A 20,076-nucleotide genomic window follows, 5' to 3' on the forward strand; every position below is an offset into this window, starting at 1 on the left:
CCTGATACAAAAGCTGCAGTTTATTCCTCTCAGCTAGTCAAAGAAGCAAAGCCGTGCAGAGCTTAATCATTCAGTCAACTGACTGAGAATTATTTGATTAAAATTTTGTTATTTCAGTTTTTGTTATTTTAATAGTTATTATCATTTTTTATGCAAAAATTCTAACATTTCCTGGTTCCAGCTCCTCCGATGTGACTATTTTCTGTTTGCTGCTTTTTTCAATATTTCCTGACATTTTATAGACAGAGCAATTATCTGGTAATTAACAAAATAAATCACCACTAAAAAATGACCACTAGCTGCAGCCTTAAAGCAGGGCAAACAAAATACTGTGTTACTATCTGGAGACTGATAATGCCAAATTATTTCAGAATAATCACTGCTGGCTGTGTTTGTTATAATGAAGGTCTTTATATTTTTAAAATTGGTGAAATTGGAGCCCATAATAGTTGTTAGCAGGATAAATTCTTTGCAGAAGAAAGGTGCAAAAATAATAGCAACATTATCCTGTAACAACACAATTGTTGTTTTTGAAAAGAAGAAATAAAGTCAACACTCCTAATAAGAGCACCGGGGTTAATAAAAGTGTCTTGCAATGATCTTGTAATGAAAAAAAGCTAATTAAAAATCGTTGTGTGATCGTACACTTGAAGCGCGCTCAGAACAATGGCTGTCAGCAGCTACGACTGTGTAATTACTAAGTGCAAAACAAACCTGAAAAGTTGGCGTCTCCGCGGTGACCCCTCTGTGCTGAGAAAATAACTGGAGAGAAAACAAAGACGAGACGAGTACACACACACGCTGAATTAAATACTGACCTTCAACATCTCATTGTATACATATCATACGTCTAATTAGCAAACCACACACTGTTTGTGTACGGTATGAGCTCAGTGTCTCAGATGTGACTAAGAAGTGATGCTAATTAATAAGAGAATGTCGTTTTTGCGTCGCGTTTGCTTGTTTTGAAGGAGCGTGTGATTAAAACTTACAGGTTGTCGGTGTTCTCGTCGTAGGCGATGATCCTGGTCACCTCCCAGTTCCCTGACGTCAGATGTCGGACTTCATTCTGATCTGCTCTGAACTGAGAGAGACAGCAGAAGATGAGTGAAGGTTATTTGTTTGAACTTGGTAAGCTCCGTCTAAACCTCACATACAGGAAAATAACATATTCAGTCGTTGGCTCAGAAGCTTACATCCTGAATATTCCCGACACTGGATTGTGGACCAACGTTTTGAACTTTGTCATAAGTAAGGTTGCTCCAGCACTATCATTGCAACAGACCAATCACACATGGAAGAAGTTATCCTTTCAAACACGTGTTGAACGTTAATATTTTAACAAAACCATGTTATCCTGAACCTAACCAAGGAACCTAAGAAGGAGGAAGGGTCATTATGTCACTGAATCTTGCTTTGGGTCCAGATATGTGTGTTTCTCCGTGCATCTCCCATAGACTTCAACACAGCAAGATTCAGTGACGTAATGACCCTTCCTTATTTTTTAGGTTCCTTGAAGCTAACCAAGTACATTTGTGGCCTAAATGCAGCTACAGAAAACTTAAAGGAAACAGGAAATAATAAGTGAAGCCAGTGGAAAACTAATAAGTCAGCAGTATAACAATACGCCCCTGGAACAACATTAATTATGATGTTCTGGGAACAACACCAGCGAGCGACTTGTAAATCACAAGTTAGCCTCGCCCTGAAGCATTCTATTCTACTCCAAATGAACATCATGCTGTGTCAAAGAAGATTGAAACTAGAGTTTGAGACCATAAACTCATCAGGAAACTTTTAACTGAGCTGATAAATGGAGTGAGAGGTGGGGTCATCTCCTCATAAGCTTACATACAATAAGACATCTTTTTGAAACCAGTGCAGTCTCGCCCTGCTCGCCGTTTGAAAGTATGCAGGTTCAAAGCACTTCCACTTCACTTTGCAGACTCGGAAACTCCGTCCTGAACTGTAGCCACTTGAATAATCTGTGAGAGGCAGCTGTGAAGTATTATCATTTATTGTATCATATGCCTACAACAAAAACCACTGATGATGAAGAAACGATCGAAAGTATGATAGTAACAACGATCAAGTTTAAATCAAAAAAGTTTCATAACATGATGTTGACAGCAGCAGCAGACACAGGAGGACCACGAGTTCAGACAGAAGCGAGGGCTGAAAAAGACAACAGGCAACTTTGGTAAAAACTTTGCAGACCGGCTGAAAAATTAATGACAGAGAAACTACACCTGCAGCTCCGGCAGAGACTGGAGGAAATACCAATGAAGAGTTGCATCTTCAGTGATGGCTTCTTCAGCTCGTGTTTCTCTGCTCACAGTGAAGTTCTTTAGGGGACTTTTTTCAAAGCTGGGCGCCGAGGCTCTTTCCTCCCTCTGCCGATGTTGTGTCAAAGTCTCGCAAAAGTTTTCCCGTCAGCGTCTGTTTCCCAAAAACCTGAACCTGAACCCAACTGAGAAGCGCTAACCCGCGTCGTCTAAACTGCTTTCAGCACTGCCAGCGAGGCGTGAGGAGCACCGGAGGAGCTGCTGTAGGCTCCACTGATCTAACTCTCTCCATGCTTGTCTTTACTTTCTCATTTCTACTAGTGTCAAACCATAACCAGATAGAAGATCAGAGAACTTAAATAGGAATTATTTGTATTTGTCTTGTGGGTTGTTTTGGAAGATGTTCACACAGAAAGTTAGTTAGTATTCGTCTCAAACAGCTTCTTTTAATTGTAGAAACATTAATCATGTTTAACAAACTCATTAGAAGCTAAACATGCTCACCCAGTGATTTATTCATCCAAAAACTAACAGTATTTAATTGGAAGACCATCTGAGGAACCTCTGTGGTACAGAAACAGCAGGGAAACGATCCACGACCTCAAATAACCCTGTTCACCAACAACACCGCTGGAATCTAACATGCAGCTTCTTTGCATCGCGATGGGGAGGTTTTAGTATCTGTGTTGATGAGAACAGGCTCTTTTTTATTGGATTTTGTGCCTATACTGTTGGGGAGGAAAGTATCATAAATCAGCTGCTTGATTATGGCAACAACTTCAATTAACGGTTTAACAACAGCATGACAAATAAGGGCTGCTGCGAGTAATTTCCTCTATTTTTGGCTAAGCTATTTGACAGCGTACACTCGGCTGCACATTAAATAAAACAGCTTCATTAAAGTTGTGGCAACACGCAGCACTCATCCGGTTAGAATGAAGGATTTAGCATAATCCCTCGGGTATGAAAAAGGGGGTTATACGCTGTTTTAACTATAAACTGGACCTTCACCTGTGTGGTGAACATGGCGATGTGATGAAACTCTCCACGTCCTCCTTGTTTGACCGGGACAGTCAGGAAGAATCTGCTGCCGTCTTTGGAGAACACCGGTTCTTGGTTCTGCAGAAAGCAAAGATACATCAACATAGATAATTCGACACATTCCTTTATAAACATTGGAGAAAAAACTGTTTGTTTTTTTAATCATGTCTGAATATTATTTATTTTTGTGAAAAGGTGTAAAACACAATTATAAGTAGCCTCTTTTTTTAAAGGCTTACAGTATGTTTACCCTTGACGTCAACAACATGAAGAAGTGGACTGAAATGATGACGAGTGATGTGCAAATGGCTTCTACAGTTAAACCACTTCAGCCTGAAAGATCTGTGATATTTTGTATTAATGGAGACCGAGGATTGATGTAACACTGAGTGACTCTTATCTAAGAGTGGAAATAGGTAGTTAGCATGATCCGCAAAGAGAAAAGTGCACTGTTTACCGCAACCTGAAACTTGTTTGTGCATGTGCTGTACTTAAAGGGAGCACTGCACTTATTCCACGCATAGACATCAATTTTCTCATCATGGAAAGTATGACTCAACCAGTGGAAACAACAGTTTAATGTCTTTGACGGTAACGGCCCTACCTACCCTTCTAAGTTTGTCGCTGTAGTTACCCTTCTAGCATAATTTCTGTTAGCTCCCCTATAGCATAGTATAAAGAGCAAGAGAAGCTCAAATCAGGTGATGGTTGGGTTGGACATATGCTAGACTTTCCCCACAGAGGACAGGGGTTCACGTCCTGTGTGTGACCGAATGTCTACATTATGTTACGTAACTTACATAAATGATATAATATGAGTTATGAGACTGAGCACTATTTTAACACAAAGAAATATCCTAAACCTAACCAAGTAGTTTTGGTGGTTAAACCTAACCAAGAAGTTTAGTGTCTTAACTTGACCAAGTAGTTTTAGAGTTTCAGAGAATTTCTTATATTGTTGTATTACTTCTTTTACTCTAGTAATGTATCTGAATGCTTCTAACGCCACTGAACTTGGCCAACCTCACTATAATTTTTGAGAACATTTAGAGAACATATTCCTGGTTGTAGAGCCGATGCCTGGCTACAAATTCAAATTCATGAAACCCACACGAACACAAATCTTTCTCAGTAGCGTAAACACATTCTGCCTCAGATGCATGGCGTTTATTCAGAATGAGCATTTGGCAATTCCCAAAAAAGTGCTGTGAGACTTCCTACATAAAAATCTGTTAGCATGGACCCCGCTCTCTGCACTCACACAACCTCATAGTCAGTAAATGAGCATCTCGCAGATTACCGCCTTAACAAAGACAAGTAGCTGTGCGTGCCAAGCTTGTCAAGTGGTGAAATTACCCACTGCTAAAGCCAAACATCTATGGCTGCAGGGCTATATGATCAAATCCAGCCAGGATTTTTCTCTCCTCTGCCTCCATCTGTGACTAGAAGATGCTAATACTGAATACACTGCATTCTCTCCTCTGAAAAACTCTAATTTTTTGTCTTTTATTTATTTTTTTTCCATTTTGAGTTCAGAGAAATAACTATTTGGATATTTTTTTCACCATATCTAAATGAAACCAGTGGTACAGTGTCACGTGTCAGCCTCTCTGGCTGCCAGATTCTTGAATGTTCACGGTTCCACTTGATCAAATAATCAAATTCTCCACCACAGCCGCGCTTTGCAGAAGTCGATCTCGACAAGAAAAAGGTTATTCAAATATTTCTCCTTTAGTGAAAACTAAATATGCGCTTCAGCTTCACAAATTTCTTCAATGACACTATATAAATTGAATGAAAACACTCATTTATATGACTCCTTCTATCTTTATCTCCAGGGAAGGCTCTATTCTTCACTCTGAAATCCTATGTGTAATAACGAAGAGAAAGAGAAAAATTCGAGGGTTTGACATGAGTCCTTATTGCTGCTCAACCTTGTGTTTGTATCATCAGTTGTCAGATTTCAGCGAATGAAAAGAGCCTTTCCTTCAAGCCACAGAGCGAGAGGAGTTTGTGTCGAAATATGTAGAGATGAGGTGGAATATTGGGTGAAGCTGTACTTCATGTGACATAATTTGAAAGGTATTGAGAAAGAGATGATTGACACCAAGGGAAATTACAGCACTGGAGCACAGAGATGTATAGACTATGACACATGGAGTGGAGAGCACTTTACCTGCTTGGAAAGCCAGAGCTCAGAGCTTTCTTCATGTCTCTGAAAAAATATGTTAGAGAAAAATGTTAGACAGCTTCACAATGCAGCAAATTTTGGGAGCAGTGTAATCACATTTTTTCACAGTAAAAATTATTTTCTCTGCCAGCAGGACATTTGTGAAAGTGTCATATTTTTTCAGATTTTGTTAAAACTTATTTTGGAGAAGCACTTCAGTGGCATATTTTCCAGACCAAATCATCCATCACGTAATGGGCCCCTTATTTTGTCGTTTATTTTAACACGCCACTGGGGACACCATTCCCAGTCTGAGCCCTCATTTCAAACCAATATGCATGAGCTGGGAGCCGGAGATTTGGCAGGGGAGGCTGGGCGATGTGTCCAGGCCCGAGCTAAGCTGCCTCTTGGCTGAGCAGCATGTTTGTTCGTGCAAATCACACCAAATCAGGGGCCACAGGACTGGAAAGCGGCCTGTAGAGTCCCACTGTGCAACGCAGGGTTAACATGGCTGTATATCATCCAAACATGGAGAGAATATGGAGGAGTTTACTCGGATATGTTGTGATTCCAGAAAAGTTTTTGTCAAACAAAAAATAAATATTAGTTAAACAGCTACAGGCAGATTTTGGTGAACTGCTGTACCTGGCCAGCTAATGGCAGACACACTAACAGGCTGGGATCATGCTAGCACATATTATTCCCAACATCTCTCCAAGCTTTTTACTGTTTTCTCTGTACTCTACTGTTTATTCCCTTCTGGCATTGTGTTCTCTGGATTCTACTTATTTATTAACTGACTTTCACATTGGGAAGTGGAGAGGATGGTGGAGTTATAAATGATGAGGGTGTCAAACGGGCGATCGCAGTTGCAGCATTTGTAAGCACGGCATCACTCTCCAGCCGCGTTTGTGGTGACTAGAGCCGGATACTTTTGACGGGAAGTCGGACCATCGGGTGTTTTAAAGGAGACCATGGGACATTTCAAGCCGTGTTTGCGTTGACTAAAACAGGTTCTTAACGCCAAACCGTGATGTTTTCCTGACCATTACAAAGTGTTTATTGTTCCTTAACCTAACCAGAGCATGAGAACAACATTATAACAGAAAATGTAAACCTGTAACAAGTACAGCTTGAACTTATCTGTAGTTTTGCAGAAACGTACATAGCTAACTTTATTCTGGCGATTGGGTTGAAATCAAAGCATGAACCTAAAAATGAGCATTAAATGGCACTTTTAATATTCAGATGTGGCTTTGTAGCAACACGGCAGCACAGCATTATGGAATAAAGAAAGTTTTTAATGCCTTTGATCCCACTGCCCTGGATCGTACATCATGCATTTTGTTATCTTTGAAAACTTTTGACTCTCACAGAGAATTTCAAACAGTTCCACGCCGCTGCGATGCAGATAATGCTCGTCTGCCTGACTGCTGGTAAAGGTTAATGAGTCTCACCAAAGAACTAAAGGCACCTTTACTCTCTGTCTGACATGAAAAACAGATGGCACCATTCTTGTCATTCTTACGTGAAACCTTGTGCACTCACAACAACAAAGCAGTTAGCACCCACTTAGTGGTTATAAAGAGCAAAATGATTTAAGGTGACAAGTGCTCATGAAAAGAAGGTTGAAGAAAACGAGTGCGGGGAACGAGCACCAGACAGCAGGGTTACCTTGGAAAACAACAACAGCTCGAGAACTGTTAGCGGGCTTGATCAGAACATTCACCTTTCAAAGAGCACTCATCTCAGTCTGACAAGCACGACTTACTTTAGCCCAGCGTGAAGTAAATATGGAGCATCACGTTGAATTGCATAGCTCATGAAATCACCTGTTGTTTGCATTACCAGCAGTGTTCACGTCTCTTTTGTCGACCCGAAGGACACACTCTTTCTATCTCCATCTCACAAACACACACACATGCACACACACACCGTGACGCAGGCTCCCGTGGTGGTGTCACACACAGTCAGGATGGAGATGTTCTGGGCCCGATTCAGCCACCTGACAGATGTCCTGGTCTTGCTGATCCACTTCACCATGGTCACGTAATGTTCCCTGTGAAAAACATTATAATTACTCTGGTTATTTCAAGTTCTGTAATTATGTGCACACTGTCAAGGATTGTTATCATACTGTAGAAGTCGAGGAGATGCAGATTGATCGTGTGTTGTCATTAAAGTGAAATTATACGAGAAAATTCAATGTGTACGAACTAAAAACTATATTTTTTTTACACAGATTTGATGTGCGACTGCAGCACACCATTTCTATATGCACTGCATGTCAGAAGAGAATTTTAATAAGCAGTTTCTGAGTACTGGGCTTTGGGCATGGTTAAATAACTAATAACTTTAGCAGAGATGAAAGTCAAAGTGGGACATTTTTTTGCAGTTAGCTACTGAACTTGGGTCAAGGACGCAAGTTGAAGCAGCTACAGGAAAAGTTCAATATTTGTTGATTCTGTCCGGACCCAAAGGTCTTGTAAAAACTTTACTTCTGCTAATACTATTTTTCTTTCTTAAACTGACAATAGACAACTTTCATGCTCTGACTTATCACCCTGAAGTAAATACTGACTGCACAGAGTACTGGCTGTAGAAAGATAACATCATGCGTATAGATTGCTTTCCTATCAGCCTCGCACGTCGGCTAAGAAGAGGCAATGTTTATCCCTGAGTTGGGAACGAGACTCAAAAACCAACTTTTCTTACAAACTGGACCTTAACTATGTAACTGTACAAAAGTAGTTTTCTCACTGATGGTCTTGTGTGCTTATGTAGGTCATATAGAGGCATTTTAACACTGAGTTCTGGTACTGATGCAATCTCAGAAAATCTGAGGGTCATACTGAGGTCTCTGAAACATGTTCAAACCACAGATGCAGCTGAATTCATTGTGAGATGAAAAACAAACAGTGTTATGTCTCGGCAGACGTATGCAGGCTGGGATTTGCTGCTCGGTGTTCGTCCATCTCTCTTCATTTAAAGTCAAAGTTACAGCTGAGTTGATGATATGATCTTTTTTAATAAACTATCAGTTAATTCAGCTCCCAGAATATCTGCACGTGTGTGTGAATTACTGACAGGGAAATAGACCATAAATTCTTAACTGGACAGTGAAACTGGAAGGTCAGAGCACACATTAGCATTACATTATTATACATTTATGCTTAATAATCATTTTAAATAATTAAGCAATTAATTGGGAAGTAATTCCCAGATTGATTATGAATATAATTGTTGGTTGCAGCCCTAATTTTGGAGTAATCCACCGCCAAATAACTCCAATTAAGAAGAATATCCTTTCATACTTCGAACCACATAAAGTAAAAGAAGAAAAAAGAACCGTCCCCTAGAACGGACCGTACCAAGGTTCTTGAGTTGGCGAGACTCTTTGTGGAACCAGAGAGCTTTTTAAGAGCCATTATTTTTTCTGAGAGTACTTTAACTGCAATGCAGGGGCACAGCGAGCTGCAGTGTGCGATTTTTTCCCAATTAATGGTGCAGAGAATAAAAAGAAGTAAGAAAAAAACATCTGAAGTTTAAAAAATGTCAAAAGTTTCCCCTTAGTGCCACAGCAGCAGCAGCAGCAGCAGCAGCAGCAGCAGCTGATGCAAAAGTTTGACAAACAACATGCAGCTCTTCTCACCGCAGCTTGAGCGTCTCTGGAGGCATGAGCTCCAGCGTGTGCGTCGGCCCGTAAAGATTGACTACATAGAGCTTCACCGCCGGGTTGGGTTGGCCAGCCTGCATACAGAACAAACAGTCCAGACTTTAGACAAAAAAAACAAAACACACATCATTGCAGAGGGGAATGTTTTATAAGTCACATTTGGCATTTTGACTGGTGCTGCGGAGTGATGGAGTGATGTGGAACGAATGATTTATTGAGTCACTTTGAACTCTTTAAACACCACATACAGTCAGACAGTTATAATGTGCTGTTATGTAGAAACGATCACAAGATTTTACAATCGTAAAAAGCGGGTATTTGCATTCTGTCATTGCTCTCCTTTGAACCACAAATCCACAAGGAACTCTCACTCAGACTCGCTGAGATCAGTGTTGTGGATGTTAATTGAATTCTTGGACTTAATTTGGGATTCTTTGCAGTCATCTTCTCTTTCATCTACTTTGATTTCCTGTGTAAAGCGATGCACACAGAGAGCCCTACGGAAAGATCCGCTGAGGGAACAACAGGTGCCGTTTTCAATCAAACACAACACAAAGCTGCTGTAGCTAGCCGGCTACTGTGTGTGAAAACTGGGTTATGTGTATGATCACTGCGGTGCTGTTCGGGCGAGGCTGCTGTCAGTGGGGAAAATTGCTCGCTGCCTCTTTCACAGGGCGACTGTACACTGCTCACTGCTCAGTATGAGTGAACACCGGTGGAGAGCGGCGGCTCGACACAGACCATGTTTTAACTGTTTTTCTTTAAGCTTGCTGGATCCAAACTGTCAATCCAAATTGTTACGATACTGTACAGGGGCAAATAAGAATAATAAAACACGAGGATATCAAAGCAAATATAGTGAAATATCCTCTGTTTTAAGAATCAGTTCTGCAGAGAGATTTTGTCTATTTCAGGTGTATTTATCTTTGAGTTGTTTGTTTGTGGACAACAGGGTGTAAAAATACTTTCAGAGAGAACTAAAAATACCCTGACAAGTCTGTATGATACATTTAGAAAGACACACCAGATGAGATGAGAAAATCCTAACCCTAACCCTTTTCTGATCAAAATAGTGTGTTTTCTGGTATCCCTGTCCACTTTACCCAAATCAGGACAAAGAACTGTACAAAGAGGCGGTCCTGTCTGCCCGTGAACACACACAGAGGGCTCCTCCTGTTTGCCGACGGTGGCGTAGCAGGGTAAGCTACCAGGTCCAGTTCTCCCAGGGGAGTGTTAGCGTTAGCACTGCGAGCACAGGAGCTTTGTAACAGGATGGGCCAAGGCTAGCTGGTTAGCATGCTAACTTTAGTAGATATCTCTGCAACATAATACACAGACATCGTAACGTCATAACTGCTAATTACTCACATTCTGATGATAATTTTAGTTGATTTCTGAATGTTTTCATCTAAAATTCATACATATTGCCCCTTTAAAGGTCCTGTGTGTAGGATTTAGGAGCAGATATGGAACCTAATATTTATAATTATGTTTTTATTAGTGTATAACCACCTGAAACTAAGCATCGCTGTGTTTTGCTACCTTAGAATGAGCTCTTATCTACAGATGGAGCAAGTCCTACTGCATAAAGTCCGCCATGTTGTGCCATCCTTGTTTCTACAGTAGCCCAGACTGGACAAAGACAGACCTACAGAGGGCTTTTCACACTGGAGCTATAAGCCACTTCCTGTGTAGTGGGGCAAAGATAAGAACTGTGGGCCGGGATGAGAGGGAGGGCTGTGTTGACTTTGCCAATGAGACAAGCAGCTTATTAGCCGAGTGACGAGAGGTGGAAGATGAAGCCTGTGAAGTGGAGGCCGAGGAGGAGCAGGCACCACTTACCCCTCATTTGACTCATCTGAGAAGGGGAGAAAGAAAGCCCCTCTTATGAAGGATATCCCATTCAAGCTTGGTATAGTGGAAAATGGGCGCCATAGTTGGCAGTGAGGCCAACAGCAAAGCTGTTTGACAGCAGTGGTGGGCAAAGGGAGCGCACTGACTCAACTACCAGCGCCTCTCAAACTCCTCCAAGGGGAGCAGGTGTGTCAGGAGTCAGACTCTGATCACCTCAGCCTGAGTCAGCTCGCTTTTGCTGGTGGTGGAAGACATTACTCAGCAACACCAGAGGGGTGGCTGGAGATCATGGTGAGCGAGAGAGGGAGTTCAGGTGTGCGGTCGCTGCCTCCTGATTGGATAGTGAGTGTAATGCTCTGTCTCAGTGTGCCGAGGCTGGATGTGGTGAACCAACAGTGGGGCTCATTAGAGTGCATAGCACGTACAAAATAGAACGATATCGATTTTCTCATCTCACTCTTGAAAATAAAGCAAACAAGCTCATGTTCCAAAAATGACAACCAATATCTTGTTCTTCAGATTTGCCTGGAAGGAAGGGTAAATAAATCATGTTTACCTTGGGGTATGGGTATTGCTTTCCTTTGGGGTACGTCATGCCGGTGAACCGAGGTAACGCCATGTTGGGCACCAGGCTGTCATTGAGGACCAGGAAGGCCAACCTCTCTCCGTCAGGTGACCACCAGTGAGCCACGTGGGTCCCGAGGATCTCCTCTGTTTGGGAGGAGAAACAGGATGAGCCACGTTCTTTTACTGAAATCAACCTTGAAAGTCAAAAATCAGACACGATTTATACCAACTTAAAACAAAAAATAACACAACATGTGATCTGCTGCTTAAAGATAACTTAAAGATGTGTCAAATTTTGATGTGATGACAGCATGTTTGCCTGGTGCTCGTATCAGGATACTTCTCTTCGGGGCAAATGCTTTAGTGTGTGGATATTTACATTTGTTATGAAGTATTAAGTTATGAGTTAACTTACAGTATTAAAACTGAAATGTAGATGACATGAAGAAAACAAATGAGCAGGTTAAGTTTTAAAAAAGAATATAAATTGTACTAAAAACATGAAATTCAGGAAAATAGTTCTTCTTCTGGGGTGTAAAAATGATCCAAATCCATGGTTCAGGTCAGACTAGAGCCCGACTGATATTATCAGCTGATATCGGCCCATCACAGATATATCGGTATGTGTTGTCGATAGCGACCGATAAGAAAATTGTTTTGGTTTTAAAGAACATGGTGCAGAAAACGATGCATTGAGTCATTAATGATTATTACATTCGATTCATTCATTCATTTTAGACAATAAAGTTTGTTGCTAAACTGTTAAATATTCGGTCTCCATCACATATTTTTGACACAAGTGTTTGATAACCGCATTTGAGGGATCACTGCAAAAAGTCTTAATGATGCAGTCCTAAACAGTCATACACACACAAACAAAGGACCAAACTCACTGAAGTAGAAAAAAGAGTTAACTTAAAAAAAAAAGGCAACAAATGAAGCTCTAGTTTTGTGGTCAACCATCGCTGATTGCTGCATTATTGTACTGCATAAACATAATTAAGAATAAAATGGAAATCAGAGGAGTAAACAACGGTACAGTCACTGAGGTCGCCCGCCTTTTACTTAGATTTACATAATCTTCTTCTCTCCTGAGAGGTTAGCCGTCGTCGCTAAGTGCATGCAGTGTGTGTTTACTTATAGCACATAAAACGACTGCTCACACCCAGTGGGGAGATATCTGCGCTAGAACAAACATTATGAATATTTAATCGCTGTCTTTTATAAGGTAATGGTTCTCAACACAGGCCTCTACAGTTTAACGAGACAGTCTGTCAACGCTCGCAAAATTAAGTTAGATCTTCTCATCTGTACGTCTACAACGTTTAGGACCCGACGTGGCGATACAGCTCATCAACACGTCATTATCTGACATCAACTTCCTGTTGGTCTGTTTGTTTTGAAGAATATGTACCTTCATAGAGCCAGTCAGCGATCCCGTTGAAGATGACCCCTTCCTTTCCCGACGACGTCAGCCTCAGGGAGTTACTCTTGACGTCTGATTGGTAGTAGATGTTATTCTCAAATATGTAGATCTGTAGAGACAAGACACCCACAATGAAGACGAGATAAAAACTGGTGCACGGCTGGAAATGTTTCAAGTTTGTGCCAGACTTCAGGTGTCACAACTTTAACACACATCCACAGCATCCAAACTTTTCTTTGAGGATTAAAGGTGTGAGGACGTCACGCAAGGCGTAACGTCCAAAGGCCTCAGGATTCTGGTTCTAGGATTGAAATTTTACTGCTCTGTCTGACACATGGGTTTTATGTCCCCCCAAAGTTAAAGGTGCAGCATGTAAGAACTGGCAACCTGTCAAATTCCTGCTCAAAACTGCTGAAGGTCCCAGACACAGTATGAACAAGCTTGTCCTCCATTTCCAGAGTCCCAACAGATCTAATATCTGATTGGCCCTGCATGGTAGCCTCTGCCACCAGTGTGTGATTGTGTGTGTGAGTGGGTGAACGACTTGAATACAGTCCATTTACCATCTACACATTCATGTCTGGAAGCTGCACTGAAGCGGTTGGGTTTAAGTGCCTGGCTCATGGGTGTGTTGTCAGCCTACATTTGAATATATTTTGCCAAATCAGGTCTTAGCAGCTGATGTTTGCAGTGTGGCCACGTACGTACACACAAGCCTCACTGGATCACTGTGATAGTGGAGAAAACTTTAAAACTTGATGTTTCTCAGTGAAGTTCTGAAGTTCTGGAGCGTCCTTGTCTGTCACTTCTAGCGTGTATAAACTGAAGCTTCCTGGAACAATACAGAAGAACCTTCTGCCTCCTGTGTTGACACGTCTCACACAGATACCGATTCAACTTGTCAAACAGACACCTGAGAGTCCGTCTGTCAGCATTACACAGACTACAGTCTGTCTCACAATCTTTTTGTCGGCCTTTTCCTAAAAAAAGCCAGATGTCTGCCGCCTGATGTGATCTTACATAAAAATTAATTTTCAGAGAGCTTCTCTCTTCTGCACCGATTTAACCTCGCTGTCAGACGAGACGTGTGCTGCGCGGCTGGAAGGCATCAGGATATCATCAGGGCAGTCTATGAATGTGCTGAACGGTTCGGAGAAATTATATCTTCAACAGCAGACGCTGCAAGAATGAACTTTAAATCTGCAATGGGAGGCCTCATTACTATAACTGGGCAGAGTGAGTGAATCAGCCGCTCGAGGTTTCATCAAATTATAGAAGCTGGAAGTTTTAGACGTTGTAGAAGATCTCGGCCTGGGAGAAATGATATTTACATACTGTTTTCTTCATTTGGTTTCACCACAGATGTATTTTTTCTTTTTCATTTCCTCTGGATGGCATTTCTTTCAGTCAAAACAGTAATAAAAACAAATTGCTTTTTTGTTTTGTAAACTGAAAGTAGTTCTGCGCTGTACATCTAAAATTCATGAAGGAATCATTGCTCCAAATTTTACCGTGGGAGTTACATTTGTCAGGTGAGAAAAAAGACGACTTTGAATGAATATTGAAAATAATGTAGGAAACAGGACACATTACTGAAAATGGAGTCGGATTAAAAAGATTAGAGTGTTAAGACTTGAAAATGGGCAGAATATTTCCCATAACTGAACCGTTTGCTCCCAATCTTCGCAATTAACGCTAGAAAAGGTCAAACTCAGTCAAGACATGAAACATATATTGTGAGAGTCAGAGTGATTTGCACTTTCTGGTATCTTTGATATCTTTATCTCCATCATGATTAAACGTCCATAAATCCACTTAAAAGTCACAGGAAAAATATGCTCCATCTAACTACAGAACTTGCTTAAGAATCGTCACATTTTTAAGTTTTCTTCAGTACCAAACTAATCCAGTGATACTCGGCTGTACATACATGGGTTCACTGCAAACACTAACTGCTAATAGTTAATTCGGCATATTTTTAATGGTGCTAATGCACAGAAAAGTAAAGAAATGTAGCCTTAAAAAGCTGCATGCAGCACAATGTAACTCACTGAATCCATGGCAACATTACAATTCCTGTGAAAGGGAGCAGCAGGAGGTGTGTGTGTGTGTGTGTGTGTGTGTGTCTGACTGATAAACAGTCACAAATGATCAAAGACATTCAAACTGGGGAAAAAAAAGCGATTAGCTTGTCAGCTCGTCCTGTTTAGCGCTGCTGTGGGTGACCAGTCCCTTCCTTTAGACGTGATGAACAGACACCCCTGATTCATATTCTGGCATTTTCCTAATAAGAATACACAAATTCCCAAAGAAATGCTACATGACTCACTTGCACACTCCTTCGCAAAACACACATCATGTCATTGTTTCCAACAACACACACCCGGCTAATGATGCTGCATATGCCACTCGAGAGGGAGACAGAAAGCCTTCACAACCAGCCTGGCTCTCACCTCCTTATCACCATAATGACTTCCTAATGGAGTCGTGTTTGATTTATGCTCAAATATTACACGCTGGAATTTGCAAATATGGACAAAGCAGCTCTACTATGCTTTAGCTTTTAAGCTGTCAACAACAAAAAAAAAGCCTCCCCATCTGTTCGGCGCAGATAAATAAAAAACGCTATGATGGAAGAAAATTAGCATCTAATTAGATTCCCTCAAAAATTGATTGTGAGTAAATTATGAGAGTGGCGAATGCTGAATTAGAAGCGCTTGTCATAAAAAAACAGACTTTTTTGTGTGTGTTCTGGCAGTTTGAATAGACACACACACCTCTAAGCATGTTGTGCCATGACACGCTGATGCCTCTGCTCATGGCACAATGTCACCTACAAGGACTGGAGCTGAAGGTTAATTCTTATTTCGCTGGCTGCAGATACCCTGGCTTATTTTTCTGTAGACGTCACATAAAACCTGATGCACTCAGTGACACAGATAATTAACTGTAGAGAAAAGAACGGACGTGATCTTATCGTCACTTATCCTAAAATGCAATAATGCTAATGCAGTTAGAGTGAGGGGGTGCTGAAAGTCAGGGTGAGGCTGTGGAAGGTTTGTTTTTTTTTCTGCATGCTCTCACCAGTTGCTGTCCTTGGACTCCCCAGGCAGCGTACTGCAGGACAGAGTTCACCACCTCTGGAGGGTCCAGCTCCCAAAGCTCCCTGAGAATAAAGACAATAAAGCAACATTATCGCTCACATCTAATTTATCACAAAACCTCCTAAAGTAATCAGCCACATAAAGTTTTAATCCTCTCAGATGAACAGTAGGAATCCTGCCCATCGCCGTGACTGGCAGGATGTGAAGATCACAGCCTGTCTTGGATCAGCACTCTGGACAGCGACTGTGACACTTGTTCTAAAGATCCAAGTGTGAAACAGCAGGAAGCTACAGACTGTCGGCTGATGGATTAAAACCTTTATCATAACTGAACAGTTTTACATTTGTAATGTTTTCAATTCATCAGCCTTATGACCCACGACCCTGCGGTCAACACGAGCCGGAGCCCACCTTGGAAAGATAAAGTTCAGTTGAGATAAAAAAGTGAGGCGACATTATCTGGAAAATAAGACAAATCTGTTGAACGAGTTGCCTTTTTTCTGACTGATGATTTCTTTGTTTTATATTGTTGCTGGGTCAGACTCAGTCTTCTGACTAGACAGTTGTTCAAACATGCTATTAACGTTAAGTCAAGGAAAAGAAAGCTGACATTTTGTTTTCTCTTGGGATTTTATCGCTCTGTACAGTCCTCGGTGGAGAGGTTCTGATAGTCTCACTGCAGGTGGGTTTACACAGGAGTCACTTTACAGGCCGGTACATTGATGCTAAAGGGGAACCTTTTGTGTTTGCATGAGACGTCGAGGGACGGGACAAAACACTGGTATTTGATGCAGTGGAAATGAGACTGGACTCCCCCAGGGGAGTGAAGGAGGGCTCACAGATACAGAATGAGGTGATGGTGCTGGTGTTCATTAAACAACTGGAGGTTGGTTGTTGTAGTTTGAGCTGCCTGACCTCGCTCACTTATCAACACAGTCAGAAGCGGTTGTTACACGCAGCTCATGGAGGCAATTAAGACACTTTAAAACGCTTCAAACCTTTTTTTTGCCGCAATTTGCGACAAAACCCCTGTTCCTTCTCTGAACACAGACATGATACACATACTTAAACTTTACAAGAGTATGTCCATCACAAATAAATCTCCATAACTCCACTTAATTAATCCTTCTTAATGCAGAACTTGAATTCGAATTATCACATTTTTAAGTTTTCCTCAGTCTCAAACTAATCCAGGGACAGATGTCTGTGCATACATGAGTGCACAGCAAACATGAACTGCTGATAGCTAATTCAGCATATAATAAATGGAGCCAATTTCCTAAAATAAATGCACCTGCACCAATTTTATCTGAGGGGGCATCCACAGTGTCGAGACTAGAATACCACTAACGACATCAACACATATGGGACATTATTTTGCACAAATTCATCCACATATTGTATCTGGGGCACAACACGTGAAACACCCACTGTTTCTTCATACATGTATATTTTATCTACTGTATATTTGTAGCATCTGTGTAGCAGTGTTGCGAACCAGGCAGGTTCAGTTTCCTTGATGACAAGTGTTTTCTACCAGACAGTTTGCCTCACGGCATCGACTGAGGAGAACAAAAACACTCACCGTGTGTGAACGTTGTAGATACTGTAGGAGGCCATGTAGGAGTGGCGGTAAACCTTCAGCAAAATAAAGACAGAGAAAGAGAGAGAGAGAGAGAGAGAGATTAAAAGATGACTGTCTGAAACATTAACGAGAGAGGCAGCGGCGGTGCCACAGATAATGACATCATGACAAGAAATGAAAAGGAAGAAGGCGTCAAACAAAACAGACTGCTGGCTGTTCTCACTGATAGAATCGGTAGACAATGCAATTTGCATGGGTGACAGCTGTGGGACGAGACATTTTAATTCCATCTGAGAAACCCATCATCGCCGAGTGCCTCTGTGCCGAAAGCCCGGGAGAGCCGGAGAGAGAGGGAGGAGAGGGAGAGACATTCAAAGTGACAGAGGGGTGCATGTAGAGCTGTCTGGAGCCCCCGCTGGAGAGGGAAGCTGTGGCTGACATGATAATAGACCTCTGACCGCGGCTGTTGATCGGGGCGCAGAAACACGCCACCGTTTTTTGCATTTTATCACGAAAATGACACTCAGGTATTCAGCTCTGATACAAAGAGGAGGAATCTACTGTGAGAGGAAACTCTGGTGTTATATATATACTGTACTGCTGTACATACACTGGAGTAATAATGGGTGGAAGTAAGCTGAGTATAATAAAAGTATCACTTAAAATGTGTCCCGAGGGCTCATTAGCTATTTAGCAGATAGATAGATAGATAGATAGATAGATAGATAGATAGATAGATAGATAGATAGATAGATAGATAGATAGATAGATAGATAGATAGATAGATAGATAGATAGATAGGAAGGAAGGAAGGAAGGAAGGAAGGAAGATAGATAGATAGATAGTTCAACCAAGCATAAAGCTGCCAAGAAACCAAAAAATAAAGAAAAATGCCACGAGCCTCTATAAAAATTCAAAAATCTTAACTCAAGAACAGGTCAAGGTTGTGAAATAGGAACAAAAAGCTTGGTTTTGTCAGTCTTTGTCGCTTTGTCGTTGTAAATCGTTGAAAAATCATTAATCATTACACTGTGTGGAAGCTTTTCTCAGCTTGTCTCTACGTGATATATGAATTATAAGGTGTATGGTTAAGGTTAGGCCTGTCCACCCCCTCATCCTGCACACCCTTACAGTGCACGACGCTGCAGGAAAGAGGTGCACACTTCTTTCTGTGTGGGCTCTGACTGTTCACATTAACAGTGAGCTGCAGAATCATCTAATATTAATCACATTCAGAGATATGCAGGGCTGTCTGTGCACATCAGACAAAGCTCTTCCACACCAACTAAGGAAGTCATTTCTTTGTGGGCCTCATTTTCTGTTGAAACAGGAAATGGTGCTCCCTAAATCGTAGCTACAAAAAAGGAAAGTGGGATGATGTAGCACAAAGTGGCTTTATCCATGAAATAAGTGACTTTTTCAGTCGGGGGGGGGGACATGATTATGGAATGAGCAGTGACGGAGGCACAGACTGATGAATTACTGAGACCTCCGCCAAAATAGCAATGACAAGCCGACGTGAGTGATCTGCCAGGCTGGGACAGAAGCTGATCTGAGTCTGTGTAAAGATCTGGGTATCAATGAAGCAAAATTATACCAAATCCAGATATCTGTCCTGAGTAAAATGGGGATTCCCACTGATGGAGGAAGCATTAGCACATAGAATTAAAAATTGTACATGCAGAAATGTAAAGTTGCAACATATCCATTGTTTGCAGAAACATGTGCTTTCACAAAGATACGCACAGAAACATAAAACCTGTGAGCATGCTCTGAGATTCAAACTGCCCTAGAAAACAGTGTGAAGAAACAGCCATCAGCACATTTTCATTCTCCTACAGCTGTTATTGTAAGAAGTATTGTGTACCCCAATGGCACAAATGAGCTCCCTGATACATCCCCGGACCCTGCAGGGAGGAGCCAGAGGCTACGAGCGCTCTGCATCCTCCTGGAAGGTTGTTGGTCCAACATGGAGTTAATTTTGGACCGTTCCTTCAGGGCTGCCGTACCCAACAGTGAGGAAAAGCCTTTGTGTTTTTATTCACTGTTCTTTGTGTAACACCTGCTGGCAGCTTGATGCTGCAACACAACACCACACAAAAAGCAAGGACATGACTTGATTTTGACTTTCTGCAGTCCAGTCTTTACACACACAGCGCGTACAACACATCTTTATCCAACTGACTCACATTCACAGAACAGTGTTGCCTTTTTGGTAACTTTAGCAACGTAGAAAATACTAAAGCAGCTGTTGTCTATATTTTTTGATAATAACGATAATTCTAATGGCTGCGTAATGTCTGCTGATTGGGTAACAAACTTTTTAAACAGCCTCAATACGAGCGAGTATTGAAAAATGTCTTGTCAT

At 41.5% G+C, this 20,076-nt stretch overlaps 1 protein-coding gene across 3 annotated transcripts in view; it reads right to left on the bottom strand.

The window, feature by feature from the left end:
* Positions 1-20,076, bottom strand: part of LOC141002309 (inactive dipeptidyl peptidase 10-like) — a 79,619-nt gene that overhangs the window by 14,441 nt on the left and 45,102 nt on the right. For 2 of the 3 annotated variants that reach the window (XM_073473600.1, XM_073473598.1), the window contains 10 exons: positions 17,709-17,761; positions 16,104-16,185; positions 13,008-13,128; positions 11,583-11,737; positions 9,149-9,246; positions 7,432-7,555; positions 5,503-5,541; positions 3,297-3,404; positions 993-1,084; positions 715-762 (listed from right to left, as the gene is read on the bottom strand). In XM_073473600.1, coding sequence (XP_073329701.1) covers positions 715-762; positions 993-1,084; positions 3,297-3,404; positions 5,503-5,541; positions 7,432-7,555; positions 9,149-9,246; positions 11,583-11,737; positions 13,008-13,128; positions 16,104-16,185; positions 17,709-17,761 — 920 coding nt within the window. The remainder of the gene's footprint in view (positions 1-714; positions 763-992; positions 1,085-3,296; positions 3,405-5,502; positions 5,542-7,431; positions 7,556-9,148; positions 9,247-11,582; positions 11,738-13,007; positions 13,129-16,103; positions 16,186-17,708; positions 17,762-20,076) is intronic. The other variant, XM_073473599.1, reaches the window with a different exon arrangement.

Source organism: Pagrus major, chromosome 9 (assembly GCF_040436345.1).
Source record: "Pagrus major chromosome 9, Pma_NU_1.0".
NCBI classification, from domain to species: Eukaryota; Metazoa; Chordata; class Actinopteri; order Spariformes; family Sparidae; genus Pagrus; species Pagrus major.